Source organism: Rhinatrema bivittatum, chromosome 4 (genome assembly GCF_901001135.1).
Source record: "Rhinatrema bivittatum chromosome 4, aRhiBiv1.1, whole genome shotgun sequence".
In the NCBI taxonomy this organism is placed as follows: Eukaryota; Metazoa; Chordata; class Amphibia; order Gymnophiona; family Rhinatrematidae; genus Rhinatrema; species Rhinatrema bivittatum.
In genome coordinates, this window is record NC_042618.1 from 174,448,169 (window position 1) to 174,468,640 (window position 20,472).

The following is a 20,472-nucleotide window of genomic DNA, read 5'->3' on the forward strand; positions in this document are numbered from 1 at the left end:
GAAGGTGGGAGGGTGTGTGTGGTTGTTTGTCCTCTTGTCCATTGAGAGCACCTTTTACAGGTAAGCAACTTCAGTTTCTCCTTTGACAAGCTGGACAAAAACAGCCACACATTTGGGGATTCCAGCACTAAATTCTGCTTCCATCGTTCTACAATCCATCTTTTTATTTATTTTTACAATTTAAGATTAGCTAAAACTGCATGACCAAAGACGATATCTTTTGAAGATCACTTGTCAGACAGTAATGTTTGGTTAAGGAATGCAGTGCTGCCCAAACTACTGCCTTGCATGTTTCTTTGTAGTGATACACCAATCTGAGTCTTAGTCCCTGCACAGGAATCCCTGGATAAAAACATAGGATCAGTGCGAGATCGTAAGAAAAAAGTGAAAGTAGTTGTACAGGGAACTACATTTCCCAGAGTACCTCTGCCTAGTCTCTTGGGCCAGAGGCGTCGTCAGTACCTCACAGAAGACTCAGGGGAGGGATATAAGAGGCTCCTGGGGCAGTAAAGGAAGAAAAACATCACTGCTGGGAGAACAAAGGGGAATAGCTGAGCAGACTCACCATGGGAAGAGACTCAGATGAAGAGGACCCTGAGACAGGATTTTCCACACAACATGACTTTTAAGTTAAGTGATAGTTTCCCTTTGCCATACTGCCCAAGGAGGACACTATTATAAACTGAAAATGAAAGGAAAGGTTTTGTATAAATGGATGAGGGAAGCCACACACTTATGATGAACAAGGCAAAAGCTAGTGAGGCTATAACCTGGTTGAAGTTTGGGGTTGCTTGCTGTGCTAAGTTCTGCCCTAATCGGATTGCTGCACCAGGGGACTCTAATGTATTCAGCAGTAAAGAGAATATGGACAATGGCAGCAGCGTACAGACTGTTCCCTGATCAGTCCAGACTCCTGAGTTTATTCATCCCTGCCAGCAGATGGAGACAGAGAAAAGCCTCACTGACACTGCTTGAAAAGCCCTGGTAAGAGAGAGGATTCTGTAACATGCCCAGGAGTAAACCTCGCCTCAGCTTATAAACTGCAGTAGGGAAATGCATAGGAATAGTGTTTTGTTTGAATTAAAAAGCTGTTATTTGTGAGACTCCCAGAAGTAAAAGACCATGCTTAATTAGTTGCCTGGGACCAATAGAGGGGTAAGCTAGCCCCTGCTTAGTAAAGCAAAGTGTTGAAATGTACAGAAATGAACTCAGTCCCCAGTAAAGCATTTGGCATTACCAACCAGGGCTAGCTAAAAAAAACCAGGGATACTCCTAATTAATAGTACTAGTTGCCTCAGTGAAACTCAGGTCCCAGAGAAGCAAATAATTTGCTATACTACAGGCCGATACAGTAAAGTGCGGCCGCGGTTACCCTGCTTCTAATCCGCTTTCTACTCACAATTTGGCCGCGTTAGTCCAACCCGCGATTCACTATCCCTTTTAACCCATCCTTACCGCTTCTTTAAATCAACGGGAAACCCTTTCCGCCCGCGGCATGTATATGAGATGTAAACGATCGGATTAGCTATTCCCTCCCATACAGTAACGTGCGCCCCGATTATCGCTTTTTTAACCTGCAGTTTTGCCGCATGTTTAACCTAATTTACCGCCTACCCTTACCCCTGCATTAGTGTGGAGCGTCAGGTCAGAGAGACGAAATTTCACGGGCAAACAACCCCCTCACCCCCTGGGACAAGAGCCAGGATCGGGCAAACTTTCCCCCAGCCCCCGCTTACCTGCCCTGGTCGCGTCCATGGTGCCGGTCTCCTGTGCGGGCACGCTGACAGCTCCAGAGCAGGAAGGAAGGACCAGTTGTTTCCAGGCATAACCTAAACTCTTGCCTGCCCAACCTAAAATCCAACGCACCGGGAAAGCCACTCTTCAGATCGCGACTAATCCCATCCCCCAGCCCCCTCTCACCTGCCCTGGCCGCGTCCATGGGTGCCGGTCTCCGGGGCAGCCCCAATCCTCTCTCCCATCCTCCCGGGGGCAGCCGGCGGTGAGAGCGAGAGCAGCCTGGGGTGGATCGCGAGGCGGCTTCCAGCAGCCCTCGCCAGTGATCGTGAATGGGCGCACGCCGTGACCTCCGACGTCCAGCCGGGCGCTCAGGTCACGGCGCGCGTTAATGCACCCTCGCCGGCGGGGGCTGCTGGAAGCCGCCTCGCAATCCGCCCCGGGCTGCTCTCGCTCTCACCGCCGGCTGCCCCCCGGGAGGATGGGAGAGAGGACTGGGGCTGCCCCGGAGACCGGCACCCATGGACGCGGCCAGGGCAGGTGAGCGGGGGCTGGGGGGCTGGGATTAGTCGCGATCTGAAGAGTGGCTTTCCCGGTGCATTGGATTTTAGGTTTTCTTTTGCTTAAAGTTGGGATCCACTTCCTGGTACCTGTCATTTCAAATGTCATTTAAAATGACAGGTACCAGCGCACCCAGGATACTGTATAGCGCCTATACAGTAAAATGGATTGCGCTTCATGGACGCGGCTTGCATTTGCATGCCATTTAAATACAGTATCGAGCGGTATGTGATCCAGACTGTGCGTGCGGCAAACGCGGGTGCGCCCGGCACTAATGCACCTCTTTCTTTCTACCGCACCTTACTGCATCAGCCTGCTAGTTAGGGTTTCCCACTACTGCTTAGGCTGGTGAAAACAGATGGAAGCCTGATCAGACCCTGCCTTAGGGTCTAGTGGGGCTGAAATTACAATGCTTTGTTTGAACCCAAGAATTCTGCCTGTGATTTATGGAAGAATAATAATGCTGTTGGGGCATGAGATTTGCATGAATGGAGAAGGCACCAGGGACGTTTAATAATAAAAGTGACTAAAGGAATATCTCTGCTTCATGGACTTGTTTTTTTCTTTTGGGATATTTAGAGACAGTGCTAGTCTTTACAGCCTGAATACCTTGTTGGGAAGGTGAACTAAGGGAATGTAACAGTGAATCCCTCTGCCGACAAAGGACTATCAGTTATATCATTTAACCTCTCAATGTAAATCACTATATGAAGCAATAGTTTTCTGTTTCCCCCCCCCTCCTCCCCAAACCTTTACTGTTGCCCATGTTATCAGTCAAATTTGACTGCATCCTCCCTTGTATATAGTTAATTTTCAGTCTCTTGTATATAGTTTACAAGCAGATAATAATCTTTTGTAAAGCCTGCTACTATATCATTTTATATTGTGAACCGTTATTTATATTCATTGTAAAGCTATTTGCTATGTTATGTTACACTGTGAACCGAGGTGATGTTTTGCTACGTGCCCCGGTATATAAAAATTCTTTAAATAAATAAATAAATAAATAAATAAAATTTGTTACTTAGTTTTTAACATGTTCAATGTAAACCGCTATATGAAGCGATAATTACCGTTCCTTGTAAACCGGGGTGATATGTATATTATACAGGAACCTCCGGTATATAAATCCTTTAAATAAAATAAATAAATATCACCAGGCACCCTATCCAGCCCTGTGAAAGCAGGGGCTTAGGAGCATTAAATCAGAATCTGAGGCACAGCTTGCCTGATTATAGATTAGCCGGTAACTCCAGCGTACGACAGCTACAACCCTAAACCCACTGGACCTGCTGGTTCCAAGGCACCCACCTTGCTACAGTCTTATATAGACACAGTATTCATGAAAGCTGTTGAAGCAGCTACATCTCTTATCTAATGTGCTGTTACACTGGAGGGTGGATCCCATTGCAGAGTTTTGCAAGAGTATGAAATGCAATTTGATAACCTTCTGGAAAGCGTCTGGTTTTGTACAGGCATTCCCTTTTTGTGGGCCTGAAAACTGACAAATAGCTGAGTTGTCTTGCAAAAAAGTCATCCTGTCCAAATAGATTATTATATTTCTTTGGCAATCGAACGAGTACAGAGGTTCTTTAAAGAAGGTTGGTAACGTTATGGTTTGATTAACTTAAAATTTGGAGACTGTCTTTGGTAAAAACTTGGGCTGAGTCCATATTATTACTTTATCATATTTGAGTAGAGGGTGCCTAATCAACTAAAGCTTGCAGCTCACTCATTCTTTAAGGCAGATGTAATTGCAATCAAGAATAGCACTTTCCAAGTTAAGTATTTCAAGTCACTTGTAATTAGACGGTCAAACAGTGGGTGCAATAACCGATTAAAGTACAATATTTAAATTCCAGTGTGGTGGTGGTGGTGGAGGCACTACCGAGGGGGTTTTGCTCTATAAACGTTTGATAAACTTGCTTACAAGGGGGTTTTGGGTAATTGGTTTATGGTAAGCAAAAATAGCACTTAGGTGCAGTCGAATAAACATGGGGCTTTAGATCTGAGAGATGTAGCAGATAAGTGAGACTGGTCTCAACCGGACATGTGAATGGATCCATTCCCAAGTTCAAACATCATATGGAATAATGTTTCTACTTAAAGGTTGAAGATCTTCTGTTTGCTGGCTTCCTAGACTAGGATGACCTAGAAGTGGTTATTTATGGACTAAAAACTTTCAATATACATGCTGTTAATTTCAGCAACATGAGACTAGGGTGATTTATCGGTCCCTCTTATTGGGAATGAGATTTAGAAAGAATGTCCATAACAGAGCTAATAAAACTTGCAATCTCAGAAGCCACGAGAACCAGACCTGTCTTGGCCCACTAAGGGGCTATGAGAATCCTATTCCATTTATCTTTCCTTCATTTGAGAACTGTGCAAGACATCAACAGGAATGGGGGAAAGGCACAAAGGAGGCCTTTTTTGCAAGGAACGTAGAATGCCTCTGTAGTTATTGTTTGAATTAATGTCTCCTTGTTGCATGGAGACACAGAGGTCTAAGATTGGTGTTCCCCACAATCTGAAAAGCTGTTGTGCTATTTCATGATGAAGGGACCATTTGTGTGGTTGTAGATGATGACTCCCAGCATCTGCTAAAGTATTCCCAGTATGTATATTCCTGAAATGGTAATCCCTCTGGCAACTGCCCATTCCCAGACAGACAGACACTTCCTCCTGACAGAGGGCTAGGGATCCGTTCCTCCTTGCTTCTTGATGTAGAACATTGCCATTTGGTTGTCTGTCTGAATCTGGACTACTCTGCTTTCTATCCAGGTCTCAAATCACTTATAGCACTTTGTGAATCACTCGGTTCCAGGAAATTTCCGTGACATTTGAGCTCCTGTTGATTGCAATAACATTTGTACACAAGGGCAATGGAATGTGCATCCCATGTGGAGACGCATCAGTGTATGCATCTGGAGCAGGAATGCTGGGACCAGCACAAATACTTTCTTCTAGCTTCCACCAGGTAAGCAATACTGTCAGAGGCTCAGTTATCTCTGTGCTGTGCTCCAATGATTGAGTATGCTGGTTCCATGTCCTTTTCAAATGGTACTGGGCATGTCAGATTGGGAGACAAACAAATGAGGTTATGTGCACCGTGGATGCCATGTGTCCGAGAGGCCTTAGAAAACTGCGAGCCATTCCTCATTTCTTGACAGAAAGCCTCTGGATCAGGTGTTTTAGCTTTAAAAGGCCCTGTTGTAAGGTTGATAGGATTTGCCTATCATATTTAATGGAACCCCTATGAAATATTTGTCGAAATAGCTGTAGAATGGATTTTTCGAACTTGACTAGGAATCTGAGTTGCTGTATGGTCAATATTATCTGCATTGCATCCTTCCCTGATGCTATGTAGGATGTACTCAATACTAGTCAATCTTCCCAAGTATCAGTAGGAAAGATCAATAGGTTTTGCTTTCACAAATAAGGCGCTACCACAGCTAGACACTTGGTGAAGGCTGTTGGTGCAGCCGCATGACCAAATGGTAGTGTTGCTCTTGAAATACAAAACGCAAATATTTTCTGTGTTGTTGACAGACTGGTATATGAGCATAAGCATCTTTTAAATCTATGGAGGTTAAGCAGTCTTCTTGGAGCAGCGGAAATAATCCCACACGGCCTACATTTTTCAGAGTTGTGATCTGGACCCAAACGTTGTAGCAAGAGGGCATGGAAATCACGGACTGCCATTTCACCCTTAAACCTCTGACATAATTTGAAGGGACTTTTACCTTTTTTTGGTCGTCTTCCTTCTGAAGCATCTTTGAATTATTTATTTACTTACCTTATCCTAACTAAATTCTAGTACTCGTAAACTAAAGGTTTTAAAATATTAAGCTTTTTCTTTTAATCTATGTGCAGCGATTCAGCAAGGGAGAGGTTTTCCCCAATTATCAGCAAAGCGAGGAAAAAAACAGACTGAGGCAAACTGCAACAAGGGCGCCAAAAGGGATAGCGCATGGAAAGTACTACAGAGCAGTACCTGTAACGGCGCTGTCGGATGACATCACCCCAGATGTGTGGCTGTATCATCTAGTTTGTCCACAGAGAACATTTCATTTGGTTTTACTTTTTTTAGGGGTTCTGTACAGGAAGTGCTGGACAGTGCCTTATGTCAACACAGATTTCTATCTGTGTTCTTTTTCACATGAAACTCGAGGCATCAGAAATATTGGTATTATATAAGGATATTGGATGCATCAAGGGAGCATTCATTCCTGCCTCCAAGTTCACATAAGCATGTACTTTTCCAATGCCACAAAACCTGTGGGGCGGATTTTAAAAGGAGCGCGAATAGCCTACTTTTGTTTGCGCTCCAGGCGCAAACAAAAGTACGCTGGATTTTAGTAGATACTCGCGGAGCCGCGCGTATCTGCTAAAAACCTGGATCGGCGCGCGTAAGGCTATGGATTTTGTATAGCCGGCGCGCGCCGAGCCGCGCAGCCTACCCCCGTTCCCTCCAAGGCCGCTCCGAAATCGGAGCGGCCTCGGAGGGAACTTTCTTTTGCCCTCCCCTCACCTTCCCCTCCCTTCCCCTACCTAACCCACCCACCCGGCCCTGTCTAAGCCCCCCCCTTACCTTTGTCGGGGGATTTACGCCTCCCAGAGGGAGGCGTAAATCCCCGCGCGTCAGCGGGCCTCCTGCGCGCCGGGACGCGACCTGGGGGCGGGTCCGGAGGGCGCAGCCACGCCCCCGGGCCGCCCCGTGAGCGCCGGGACTTACGCGAGTCCCGGGGCTCTGTGCGCGCCGGTAGGCCTATGTAAAATAGGCTTCCCGGCGCGCAGGGCCCTGCTCGCCTAAATCCGCCTGGTTTTGGGCGGATTTAGGCGAGCAGGGCTCTGAAAATCCGCCCCTGTGTGCGTAAAATTGAGCAGCAACCAAGTTATATGTACAAGCTAAGAAAACCCACCGACCGCGATAATTACCAAGGGGACACCCTCCCTTTTCCAATACCACCCAACAGCAGCATCTGCTAGTGAGCACACACAATTCAAGCTCTCAAATGCACCCACAGGGCTCGTCTCTTACAAGAACCACCACCCAAACTCCTGCCTCTCACTCATACCCACACATTTTGGAAATGCGCACGCAGTATAAACAGCAGCTTTAGAAGTGGTGCACACCATGGAGTACAACTTCCCAATCTTGTTAACACTAAATGCTACTGCAGGATCTGTGTTCATGCAGGGCTCCTGTTTTGTAAGGAAAACTCTTGTTGCCATCAATACATGAGAAGAGACTTATGACTAATTATTCATAACTAAGAGCTTTTTAATGGGGAACACTAAAGAAAGCCTGGTTCAAATCTTTCTTTATCTGGGCCACAAGAGGCTGCAGCACCAATAGGAAGGGAGACAGAAGTGAAACTCACACTCAGTCCCCTTTTAATAAAGGATATAAGAGCTGATTCACAGGGGATCCCACTAAAATTGATCAAACAGGCAGCAAACAGAGCTCTTAATGCTGCTGATGGTTACCCTCAAGAATTATTTACAAGGCAGCACTTAAAAGAAAGCAGTGAATGGCATTTTGCTCCCCATTTTGTGCCAGACAGAAAAACACTGAACAAAAGCAAAAAGCAATGTGGGATCCTACCAAACTAGGGGCCCTATTTACGAAGCATTTTCCCCTAGACACAAAAATAGGAGAAATCCTAAGCAACTAGACCCTATGATTCTTGGTGACTCTGGGGTGTCCTATCAGAACTTTTATTAAACATTGTATTTACTGAGCTGCCAGCACTGTGCAAATGTGGAAAACTATTCATGAAAATCCATATAGGATACTTTCATATAGCATTTCTCCACGATGACTGGGCCTTTCACAAACACTCCCTATAGAAATTCAAATTCACACGGTGTATGCTATATAAAGCAGACTTGCATATGAAGAATTTGTCCCAGTACCCTTTTAACTAAGCTTATAAATACTAAGTCTCTTCCCCTTAAGGTTTACATTTATTGCTGATAACCTGGCAGGGAATTATCAGCTGATGGACCCCACCACTCACTAATCAAACACATCCTTTAGGTTACAGCTGGAAGGAGAATGATCCCAGTGGATTATTCAATGCAGACCCCTAGCTAATCCATTTGAGTTAATATTTTTCTGACTGGGGGGAGGGAGAGGAAGGTTAAAACATAACTGGCCAACAATTTCTTTTATAAAGGGTAGCATTCATTTTCCAGGAAATACATATAGCTGCAGTTTTACCTTTCTGGCATCTTTTATAGTCTTTTTTTTTTTTTTTTATAGTCTTGGTTGATACTGCAAGATTTAGCTTTAGCTCCCTAAGTCTCACTCACCGGAGCTCTGATTGTCTCTGTGATCCGAGAACCAGATTTGGCCTTGCGAGAACTTGACATGCTAAGCGGGAGGAGTCCAAATCTTATGAGAGAAAACAGTTGCATTAATTGCATTGCAAAATAAAACAAGTCAGATTTTTAGGGGAAAAATAGGTGATCAAAAAGATGACAGGGTCATTGGGGCTAAAGTCATCCTAGGTTTACAAACTATTTTGTGTGTAGAAATACAAAAAATGTTAGAGGATTATGGCACAGCTCATTGAGTGTAGCAGTTTCTTTGGTTAAGTTTCATAACTTGCTTTCATCTACTTTAGGGACTGGATGTATGTTGCGAATGCCTTCAAACTAACTACTGCTATATAAAAAGTGGGGCCTCCACCCTCCCGTATCCTCCTGCCCCTTTGGTCTTCCAACTCAATTTAAACAGAGGCTGGGATTTGGTGACAATAGCCCTCTTTCAACTACTTGTGGTTTTTCCTCTTTTTTTTTTTTTTTTAATTTAACATAACCTATGGCAGTGAAAATTCAAGGACCACAGACCGCAGCTCCTTCCAGCACCCAGTATATACGCACCCCCTCAGGCTGGATCCCTAGGTGTCACTGTTACACTAGGACCCAGAGAGCAAAGCTGGGCTTAGGGAGTCAACCTGGCTTCCTGGGTGGCAGCCCGCAGCACTGCCACTCAGACAGCCCCAGAAAAGAAATTTTCTAGTGCTCACTGTCTTAATACTGCCAAAACATGTTTACACACACACACACAAAGGTCTGTTGTTCTTCCTCCACAGTCCACACAAGCGTGCAGGTGTCTGTTGGAGTAAACTGCCACGTTGCATGGGAGGGCGGTGGCTGCAATGTGCCAGAACTTGGCATTAAAGCTAAATTAAGTTGGAGCACTGGGTCTTGGTCACTGCATGCACATGCAGGCTCAGGGGCAGTGCTTCCATTATTCAGCGACAGAATGCAGAGGACTGCTCAGTGCCTCGGCTCTGGTCATCGGTCTGAACAAAGGTTCAATGAACAAGGGAAATCTTCTCACTTTTTCTTGATTAACGCAGACATCACTTCCTTTAGTGGGAACCTAACCTTCGCTATAAAACACAAAATCTCTTACCGGATTTGGCTAGTTGCTAGTGGCAGGATATTGTGCACCTCCTGGGTGCTAAACGGGGCACTCCTGGCAGTGTACTGATTCTCTGCCCCTGTCAGCAATCCAAACAAAACCTAGAACACAAGAAAGAGCAGGGTCACCTGTGCCCCAACAGAGTGACCTGTTCACATCACAGGCAGAGGTTGCCATGCTTCCGTATGAAACTACTGGCACTTCTGAATCCCGTCTTCACTTCTTTGTTAGGATTTTGCAACCTTCCTATTTAATATTATCATTCAGTTAATAAGGCTCTGCTTGGTGGCAGCAAACAGGAAACAAGCGCTTTGCTCAGGAGTGGCATGCAGGACTTTTTTTTTTTTTTTTTTTTTAAGGGGTGGAGGGATATTCATCTCATTCTCTCCTTTGTTAGACTGAAAAGAAAATAAACTGCTGTAACCTAAGGATTGTAAAGTCTGCCTCTTCTTCTCCTCCCCCGCCCCCAACATGCACCAATGGCTTTGTGTAATGGGCACGGAGTACAGAATCCTCACCTGCTCCCAAAACAGGGCAATTTCACACATGCACTACACACAGATAAGCAATTTCTCCCAAGCAGCTCCCTGGACTTACAGAGGTCCGCTGGGCCAGACGATTAAGGTTGCTGTTTAAGTACGGCATAAAAACATCCAGGTCAAATGGGTCAATATGGCTTTCCAGAAGATCTGCCACCTTCTGAATCCTGAAACGAGATGGCAAAGGGTGAATTTGCATCTCCTTTTGTGACATGTGCTAGTTTCATGATAAATCAGTCACAGCTTCTCCTCCTCTTGCTACAGAATGTGAGAGCTGTCAGAAATGAACGACCCTGACTATAAAGCCACCAGGTCACACGATAGCTCGAGCCTGAACTGCTTGGACTGCCCTCCGTACTTGCCACCGCCCCCCCTGCCAGCAGCTTTCTTAATGTTCCCCGGGGTGTACTTTCAGAAGAAGGCGAGCATGCTGGCAACAGAAAGGAGGGACCTAATCTGACAGTGTACACCGCACCGTACATCCTGCTTGCTCTTGCTTCCTTTCACATCTTCGCTCCGAGGAGTTAGAAGTATACTCAGATAGCGCAGGTCAAACAGCAACTGCAGAGCCCTGTTCTGGGTCATGGGAAAGAGACCTTGGTTCTGTAACACACACACACAAGAGTTAAATGGGCAGATCTTAAAGCACATTAAAAAAAAACTTCCTAATAATTGCAAGCAGTATTAAGCTCTGTATTTAAGGCCAGGTTTGCCAGTCTCAACATTTTTTTCTTTTTTGGGGTGGCCCAGCTGTTTTGTCCTGTTCCATTTGGGCTTCCAGCTCAATCAGAAATGGTGCTCCCCACACCTTCCATACAGTACAGCCAGATGCAGCAACAGCCCTCGGCCAGGGGCCACAAAACCCGGATCCCGCCAGAGCCCAATACGTGTGTATCCTGAGTCAGGCCACTAGGTGTCACCATTGTGCTGTCAACTTTTTTTTTTTTTTTTTAATTAAAGCCATGCAATTACAAAATACATTAGTCCAATTTATTTAATTACCAAATTAAATTAGACCTGATGCACCAAGTATTAAGGCCTGGGATTTCTGTTCAATTAACATTTCCATTTTTTTTTTTTTTTTAAATGGTTCTTTGTGGTGATTCTGATCTCACAGTGAAGTGAAATCCTCTCTTGCTTTAAGTCACTACACTCAGATGATGATAAAACCTGTTTGGGAGGTTAAAAAAAAAATACAGACTCTTCCAAATTCTTAGCCGACATATCCAAGTGACACACCTTGTGCTGCTTCTCCAGGGAAAGCTTTTCGTAGCTGGTGGTGACCTCCGTCAGGCAGCTCCTCAGCAGGACATGCAGTGTGACCTTAGGGAAGGCGTGTCCTCCAACCCGATTAATTTCCTGGCACAAGCTGAACAACAGTGACTGAACGTACCAAGAAGCCTGTAACAGAAAAACAAAAAACCCTTGGGATATTCATGGAAGAATTCGCTGGAGTTTGGCTCAGTCCTAACTAGCTCAGAATCATCAGAAAAATACTTTCAAGGATCAGTTTTTAAATGTATCTGTTCATGCATTCCTTCTATTCTCTCGTCTGTAGCCACACCCCCCTTTGTGTGACTCGGGAGTTTCCTTGCTTAAGCAAGGAGATGGTGAGAGATGCTGCAGCGCATGACTAGCACATGTGGCGTTGCTGGACTCGAATGGGACTGGCCAGAAAGAGAAAAACACTTCAATAACCAATTAACATTCAGAGGCAAGAGACACCCATTCCCCCACCTCTTTAGGCCCGACTCTACAGGAAGCAGTGCTGCACGTGCTAATCAGTAACACAAAACGGTACAAGTATGCATAGAGAAGGCAATTTCCAGTCCCTCCCCATGGGCCTGCAGGCTCATTTTGAATATGGAAATTTCCCCAAAGAGTTGGGAAGAGACTGCAGATACAGAAGCGCCCACAGAGTTTGCAGCTGCAAACACCCCACCAGGAAGTGCACCGGGAGGGGGCAGGGTGTTACAAAAAAAATAATAAATTCTTCCCTTGTGTACTTTAACCAAGATGACCCTGCATGAGATGGATGGAATTTTGAAGTGGGCTTTCTCCATCAGTAAACCCACTCATTTACCCACATAAAATCCTTTGAAAACGTTTTAACCAAACAAGAAAAATCCAGGAAACACTTTTGCTACTGAGTGCATCAACCGACCTTCCTCCTTTTTCCCCTTCTTTAAGGGCAGGCTTCTCGCACCTGTACAGGAAGACGGATTTTGGAGGTCACAGTGCTTCCGGACTCTGTCTCCTCCTGGATCTCCGTCTCCTCCCAGTTGGTAGCTGTAGTCAGTATAGATCCAGCTGACTCCAGGAGCAAGGTCTGTGTGAAGCTTTGAACCAGCGCCTGTAAAAGGAAGACAACTAGCAATCACAGGCAGCGGTACATAACAGTGACACCTGTACATGAAGCCCTCTGCCAACATCGCTTACAAAGCTGCAGGCTTTTTTATAAAGTGGTATTGGAGAAATATAAACTGGAGGCATACGTATCGCCAAAAAATAAATCATAGCTGCTTACATTTACAACTGCCAAGCTCCAGATGCGATAGGCCGCCAGGCTCTGCTGCAAGAGCTTTTCCTTCACTTCCTGCCACTTGGCCAGCACTGGGTTGGTTTCCTGTATCTTCCCTTTCCCCAGCTTTTTTATTGGACGTGCCTCCCTCAACGCCTGCTCCGAGCTGCCCGATTTTCCCAGGATGCACTGCTTCAGGTGAGGACAGAGTTCTCCCAGGGACTGGCAGAGCCTTGCCATAAACAGAACTGGGCTGAGTTGAATGTCCAGTGTGTCCTTGTTTTCCAAGCTCCCCTGGACATTCTGCAGTTCTCCTTCCAGACAGCTCAGGATATACTCCACACAAGCGAGACAGTGACTTCGCAGCATTTCTTCCACAATGCTGGCATCCATATATCTGTCAAAAGCAGAGTGCTGCATCTGTGCAGGCAAAGAGCTGATGGAGGGCTCTTTAGATGCGGAAGGATCAGACGGGAGGTAAGACAACAGGTCATCAAGCTGGACCTTGAGTTTGGCATCCAAAGCAGAGCAGAAGCTCTGAACACAAGGAGTGAGGCCCCGGGCCTTCATGGACAAGCCACTTTTGGCAAACTGATTTCTGTTTGCCACACTGACCCACGCTGCATCAGAAGGAAGATCATTCAAGCTTTCCGACCAGAGAAATGATGCCATATCGTATTCAAAGTGTACGTATTTGTTGGATTTTACAACCAGTTCTTGAAGCGCAGAGAGGAGAAGCTGTTTGGAACTGCTAGAGATGGAATCAAATCCTTCTTTGGTTAGTGTCTGGAAAACACACAACAGAATGTTATTCAGAGAGCAGCTCACCCTTTCTGAGCTAGTGTACGTGGAGGCAATGTTACTGCGCTGGAAGGATACCCACCTCTGGCAGTGTGCTGTCTCCTTAGGTACTGCCCTGAGAGTTAATGTAGGCAACGGAGTCTGGCACTGTGGTAACCCACAATCCATCCCAAAGTGAATGGGTAAGTCAGATTGCCATAGGAATGGCACAGTACTTAATGCTTTGAGTTACAGCAAGCTGGACAGGTCACTAGCCCTGGGCTGAACCGAATGACAACCTACAGAGCCCTGGGGGGGGGACGACTAGTATAACATGAAATTAGCCACAAGCAGTATTGGAAAGGACTCTGTTCCCTGGGCCATGGGAGTATGCCATCTACAGCTGAACAGAGAAAACAGGAGATGGTGTATTTGTCATGGCTTACTGCTGAAGGACAGGAAAAATGGAATAAGGACAGAAGTAGCTAAATAAAAAAAAAAACAACAAACCCAGTGCTAATGACTGGCTCCTGTCTGTACCACCCTTCCCAGTAACCAAGCCCCATCACCTGCAATCTGGCCAAAAAGAGCTGCTGTAGCAGGTCTTCCCAGAAGCGGAGGGGTCCATCCAGCAGGCGACAGCACACAGTTTCCCAGTTGTTTCTCATGGACTCGCTGCTGAGCAGCTCCCACACAGCGTCCCGGATTCCTGCTAGTCCCTTCAGAGTCTTTATGTACACCAGGAGCGTCGCAATGCTGGCTTTGATATCCTCACTGCACCTGGACACAAATTCAAGAAAATCAAGGCTTAAATGCATGCACCGTAATTCTGCAAATCAGAACACGATCTTTCCCATCGCTGGTGTTAAGCCTTTTGTCTTAAAGGAGCAGAAATTCAGTAGTCAGGGAACCATAAATGAAGTCATGTGACCCTGATTTCTCTCACGCGAGCATCCAAGCTATAGAGAAATTTCTGTGGTTACTAATGGCTAGCTGCTAATCTTCCTATTCTACAAATAAAGTTGGCCATCATCTACAGATGCCCTTCTCTGCCACCCTGCTTTAGAGGAATATCTGCAACCCAACTGTTCAAGGAGGGCTTGATGTAAATACACACTAAAGTTAATCACAGTACAACCACCCGACCCTATAAATATCTAGTCAGAGGTGGGGGGAGGGGAGGACTTCAAATCTCACTTTGTCAAGCAGCTTTGCACAGTCCTAAGGAAGCATAGCAAACACTCATTAACACCAAAACTCATTAATCACAGGATTACAGAAACAAACAATAATAAAAACAGCCAACAGAGGAGGCAGGACAAGTGTGACCGAACTAAGCAAACAGTATTTGGTATTTAATCTCCTGAACTGCCCTCAAGTGTTCCTCTGTTAGCTGAATTCATTTGGTTATTTTTTGAGCATGTGGCGGATTCACAGCGTTGGTTCCCTCCTTTCTTACATGCTGATCCATTTTTGAAGCGTGTCCCGCAGATAGTCTCGACTGATGGGGTGGGCCAAGGTCCTCAACGCTGGCTGGAAATCCAAGATGGAGGAAGGCAAATACTTAAACCAGCTTCCTGACTTCATCTCTTCCTGCAGAACTCGGACACTTTGCCCTGGAAACAGTTGTGAGCCACAGAATAGTGAGCAAGCTCCACTTAAATTCGACAGGAACAAACACAGCCAGTGAAATTCAATGAAAAGACATCTCGAAAACACACAGAAGTCGATAGGCAAAGGGTTTTGTCCAGGTAACTTTTCAAGATATCCAGCCAAAACTCGAGATCTGAATATTTCCCCCCAGCTGACTGGCTAAATTTTGCTAGGTAGCCGATCACCCGCACAACATTTTGCTGAATAAAAAAAAAGTGGCAGTGATGGAAGGGTGATAATTTTAACCAGTGAACAGCAGTGATATTCAGTGCCATCTGGCTACAGTTAGCCAGAGAAGTCTACAGTGGGAAATTAGCTGTCTTAATGTTACTCAAGTAAGGTGAAATGTAAGCATACCTGTTCATTTCTTGTCCTTAGGTCCTGACAGACTAGTCAGGACCTAAGCTAATTGGATTATTCTTGCTTGCCAGCAAGTGGAGGCTAAGAATACAAGCCTTTTCTGAGGTCATGCTCCCCTATATAGCTGGGTGTAGCAAGAAGGGCCGTCAATAGGTTTGTGCCCAAGCCTTTGTCTAATCACAATTTTTTTGTCCCCCCTCTACCCCAGTATCTAAACAAAAATTATAGATCTACTTATCCGAGGGCCACAAACAGGCTCACCTGTTCTTCCATCTCTGGGAAAAACTTTATTCTCCTCCCTGTATGCCAATATTAGTGGGCTTCCCAAATATTTCTGAAGAGCCAACCAGAAAAAGAATAAGAAAAAGGCACTATTGCCCCATGGGTGGGTTCTGGACTGGTCAGGATTCAAGGAAAGGAAATTAAAAGCAGCTTAAATTTCACCTTCCTTATCACCCTGCCAGACTAGTCCTAATAAATGGCATGTGCTCGAGCAGTATGTAACCTGAATAAGGTAACGCCGTCATTACCTCTAGGAATCTTGAGCCAATTACAAAGTCCTCCTTGGACTGATCTGGGCAAGTACAGGGAATGGTCTTTAGCTGCCCAAGCTGCTTCCCCAGAGTCTGAAATCTCTCTGCACTGCTTGGATGCTATTGGCCCCCGGATGGATAACATCAATTTTATAGTCCTTACTTTAATTTAATGGCACTGAATCTGATTTGCATTTCTGCCAACTGAGGATCCTGGAATGCATTTAACTATTGTGTATCCCTCAAAATCAGTCCCCAACTTTGTGCCTCTAATAATATAGTCTCCCACCAGAAACAGCTTCTGTTAGATGTTCGGTCATATTTTGTGGTTTCTCTAGGACTCTAGTGACATTATTTCTTAGCAGAACAGGCTTTCTGTTATGATTTAAATATTTGAGGGTTTCTGTGTGCATTGCGTGTCGTTCTTTTCAGATACCACTTCAGTTTCCATTTCTGGAGCATCATCGTCCAATGCGGAAAAGGTGTTTTGTATGGGTATCATCTAGAAGAATAGGCGTCTGTGTCACAGATCTTACCCTCCCAGAGACCACTGAAATTCATTTGTTCCTGGGTTTCTGAACTCTCTGTGGAAATGAGGGAATATTTTGGATGCTGAACAGTTGGGAAGGCTTATTTAATCACAGACAATTCCTCTTTCAGTTGAGTCCACTCCTTTTTCTTTTTAACTGCAGACAGCTGAAGGCAAATAGGACAAGTTTTGAGCTTCTAGATGGTCTGCCTTAAGACTTAATGCACTGCAATAATTACACTGAATAATAGCCATTATGTTGATTTGTTTTCATCAATGCCCCCAGTTTCCTGTGGCAAATTTTCAAGATTCTGCAGCAAGAGTCTGAAAATTCTGCAGATTTTTCAAAATTCTGCAACAATTATGTGGCAAATTTGCCTAATTTTGCATATATTTACAATATAAATATATATTTTTTTTACTTTATAAAATTGAAGTTATTTTCTGACATTTGTGTGTCCAGTTAATTTATATGGTTATTTATTTGAGGAAAAAGGGATTTTACTAGGGCTGGGGCAGAAGGAAAGTAAGGAACCTGGGAATAGGAAGAAAGAAGACTGCAGAGGGAAATGAAGAAGGTAGGAGGGGTAGAGAGATAAAAGATGGGGAATTCACGGAGGATAAAGAAAGGAGGGATCAGGGATGGGAATATGGAAAGCAAGGGAAGACTGGGATGAGAAAGAAAGACTAGTAATTGGGGAGAAGGAGGAAAGCCACAACCACTCCAAATCACACAGCCATACTCTTTCCCTTATCCCCCTTCCAAAGCCTTTTTGATCCCTCACTCTCCTCCTTCAAGTCCTCTCCACATCTTGGTTCCCTCAATAGTACAAACCCCCAGGTTCACTCCCCACCTCCTTCATGAATTACTCACACACCCTGATTCATTCCATCCCCCCCCCCCCCCACACACAAACCCCACATTAATCTTGGCTCATTTCTGTCCCTATCCCGGCCCTATCTCTCCCTTGTAATCCCTAGTTCACTCTCTCCCTTCACTGCCTCCATTCCCAGTTCACTCTGTCCCTCCCTCCCCCCCCAATCCCTGGTCAGTTCACGCCTTCCCTTACCCCCATTCTCGGTTCTTTCTGTCCCTCCTTTCCCTGGACGTCCAAACAGTAATGCTTAGCAAGCGTGTGCAAAGATTTCCAAATAGCTGCCCTGCAAATCTCTTGTGGCGAAACACATTGGCTCTCTGCTCAAGATGCCGCTTGAGATCTGATCGAATGAGCCTTAAGACCATCTGGCACTTGCCGCCCGTGACATACGTATGCCGAAGCAATAGTATCCTTTGAAGCCTTACACCCTTTCTTAGGGCTGCTCCCATAAGACAAAAAGATGATCTGACAATCGAAAAGCATCAGTCACTTCAAAATACCGCAGAAGTATCATGCGGATGTCCAGTCTCCTCAAATCCTGAGTCTGAGAATTCCTATCCAAATCTGGAAAAGCTGGTAACTCAACTGACTGATTTAAGTGAAACGCCAATACAACCTTCGGCAGAAAAGAAGGCACTGTCCGAAGCGAAACCCCAGAGTCCGAGATTCGCAAGAACGGTTCTCTGCAGGACAACACTTGAATCTCCGATATTCGTCTGGTTGAACAGATAGCCACGGGGAACACCGCCTTGAGTATTAAATCTTTCAGCGTAGTCCGCTTGATAGGCTCAAAGGGAGGACCGCAGAGCCCACAGAGAACCACACATTAAACTCCATGAAGGACACACTGCACGCACCGGCAGGTGTAAATGTTTGGCTCCCTTCAAAAAAAACGCACCACATCCGCATGTCCTGCAATGGATGTACCATCAACCTTACCTCTTAAACAGCCTAACGCCGCTACCTGAACCCAAAGCGAGCTATATGCCAGTCCTTTCTTTAAGCCTTCCTGCAAGAACGCGAGAATGTGCACAATAGTGGCCTGGCGCGGGGACACCTTCAACCCACTGCACCAGGAATCGAAAACCTTCCACACCTGAACGTAGGTGAGAGAAGTAGAGGTCTTTCGTGCGCGTAGTAGAGTGGTAATCACCGCATCCAGATAGCCCTTCTTTCTCAACTGTCTCCTCTCATAAGCCAAGCTGCTAGACAAAAGTGAGCCGCCTGATCAAAAAATACTGGACCCTGTCAGAGTAAATTCGGTAGGTGACCAAGACGCAAGGGACCATCTACCGCCAAGTTGATCAGGTCTGCGAGCCGCAGCCACTCCGGAGCTATGAGAATAACCGGCCCCCGGTGGGACTCTATTCGCCTTAAGACCTTCCCCACCAACGGCCAAGGAGGAAACACAGAGGAGCACGTCGTGAGGCCACGGAAGGACCAGGGCATCCACCCCTTCCGACCCGTGCTCCCTTCTGCGACTGAAGAAACGAGCTGCTTTCAAATCCAGCCGGGGGACTCCCCACCGGCGAGTCAAGAGCCGCATCGCCTCCTCGGACAGTTCCCATTCGCCGGGATCTAGCCTTTGTCGACTGAGAAAATCTGCCTGGACGTTGTCCACTCCGGCTATGTGTGATGTCGCCAACTGGAGCAGATTGCTTTCTGCCCAGACCATCAACTTGTCCGCCTCTGCGGCCACCAGCCGACTCTTTGTTCCGCCTTGACGATTTATGTAAGCCACGGTTGTCACGTTGTCGGATAGGATCCTTACCAAACGATGCTGGATTAGCGGGAGAAAATGGCGCAATGCTAGACGAACCACCCTTATCTCCAACCGATTTATGGACCTCTTGGACTCCTGCGCTGTCCATTGACCTTGTGCTGATATTGACTAACAGACTGCCCCCCCTACCGGGAAGGCTGGCATCTGTTGTCACGATCATCCACTGTGGATTCTCTAGATCCATTCCCTGCTGTAAGTGATCGGGGATCAACCACCATTCTAGACTGGCCCTGGCTGGATCCAGAAGGGGCAAGGGCAAGTGGAACTCCTCGGACTTGGGGTCCCAAGAGGAAAGAAACATCCTCTGCAAAGGCCTCATATAAGCAAATGCCCAGAGAACCAACTCCAGAGTAGATGCCATAGAACCAAGAACTTGCAAATAGTCCCATACCTTGGGAAACGGAAGGGCCAAAGATGTCAAACCTGAAACATTAGTTTGCCCATCCTCTCCCGAGGTAGCAAAACCTTGCCCACAGACGTATTCAACCGTGCTCCCAGAAATTCCAACACCTGGGACGGTACCAATTGGCTCTTGGAGAAATTGACAACCCATCCGAGCGAATGGAGGCGATGCAAAACAGACTGCACCACCACCTTGCAGAGCTCTTCCGATTTCGCCCGAATGAGCCAGTCGTCCAGATAGGGATGAACTAAGTCCCCCTCCCGCTGCAGACACGCAGCCACTACCATCATCACCTTGGTGAAGACACGAGGAGCCGTTGCTAAACCGAACGGCAGCGCACGAAACTGGTAATGCTCGCCCAAGACTATGAACCGCAGAAACCTTCGATGATGCTCTCTGATTCCTATGTGAAGGTAAGCCTCTGTCAGATCCAAATAAGCCAAAAATTCGCCTTTGTAGATGGCCACAATGATGGACCTCAATGTCTCCATTCGAAAACGAGGGACCCGTAGTGCTCTGTTGACCTTTTTTAAGTCCAATATCGGCTGGAAGGAGCCCTCCTTCTTGGGGACTATGAAATAAATGGAGTTCCTGCCAGTCCAACATTCGTTCGTGGCACCGGGACAACCGCTCCCAGAGCCTTGAGCCGAGACCTGCAAGGAGACACCAGGAACATCCCGAAGTGGGTGAGCAAAATCCAGAGCGTAACAGTGTTCTATGATATCTAGAATCCACTAGTCCGAAGTAATCTTGACCC

At 46.1% G+C, this 20,472-nt stretch overlaps 1 protein-coding gene across 3 annotated transcripts in view; it reads right to left on the minus strand.

Annotated features, from left to right (window-relative positions):
- Window positions 1-20,472, minus strand: part of COG1 (component of oligomeric golgi complex 1) — a 47,396-nt gene that overhangs the window by 15,527 nt on the left and 11,397 nt on the right. For all 3 annotated transcript variants that reach the window (XM_029599258.1, XM_029599260.1, XM_029599257.1), the window contains exons 5-13: window positions 15,036-15,192; window positions 14,146-14,356; window positions 12,803-13,582; window positions 12,482-12,628; window positions 11,515-11,676; window positions 10,751-10,878; window positions 10,334-10,442; window positions 9,728-9,837; window positions 8,617-8,698 (exon numbers count right to left, since the gene is read on the minus strand). In XM_029599258.1, coding sequence (XP_029455118.1) covers window positions 8,617-8,698; window positions 9,728-9,837; window positions 10,334-10,442; window positions 10,751-10,878; window positions 11,515-11,676; window positions 12,482-12,628; window positions 12,803-13,582; window positions 14,146-14,356; window positions 15,036-15,192 — 1,886 coding nt within the window. The remainder of the gene's footprint in view (window positions 1-8,616; window positions 8,699-9,727; window positions 9,838-10,333; window positions 10,443-10,750; window positions 10,879-11,514; window positions 11,677-12,481; window positions 12,629-12,802; window positions 13,583-14,145; window positions 14,357-15,035; window positions 15,193-20,472) is intronic.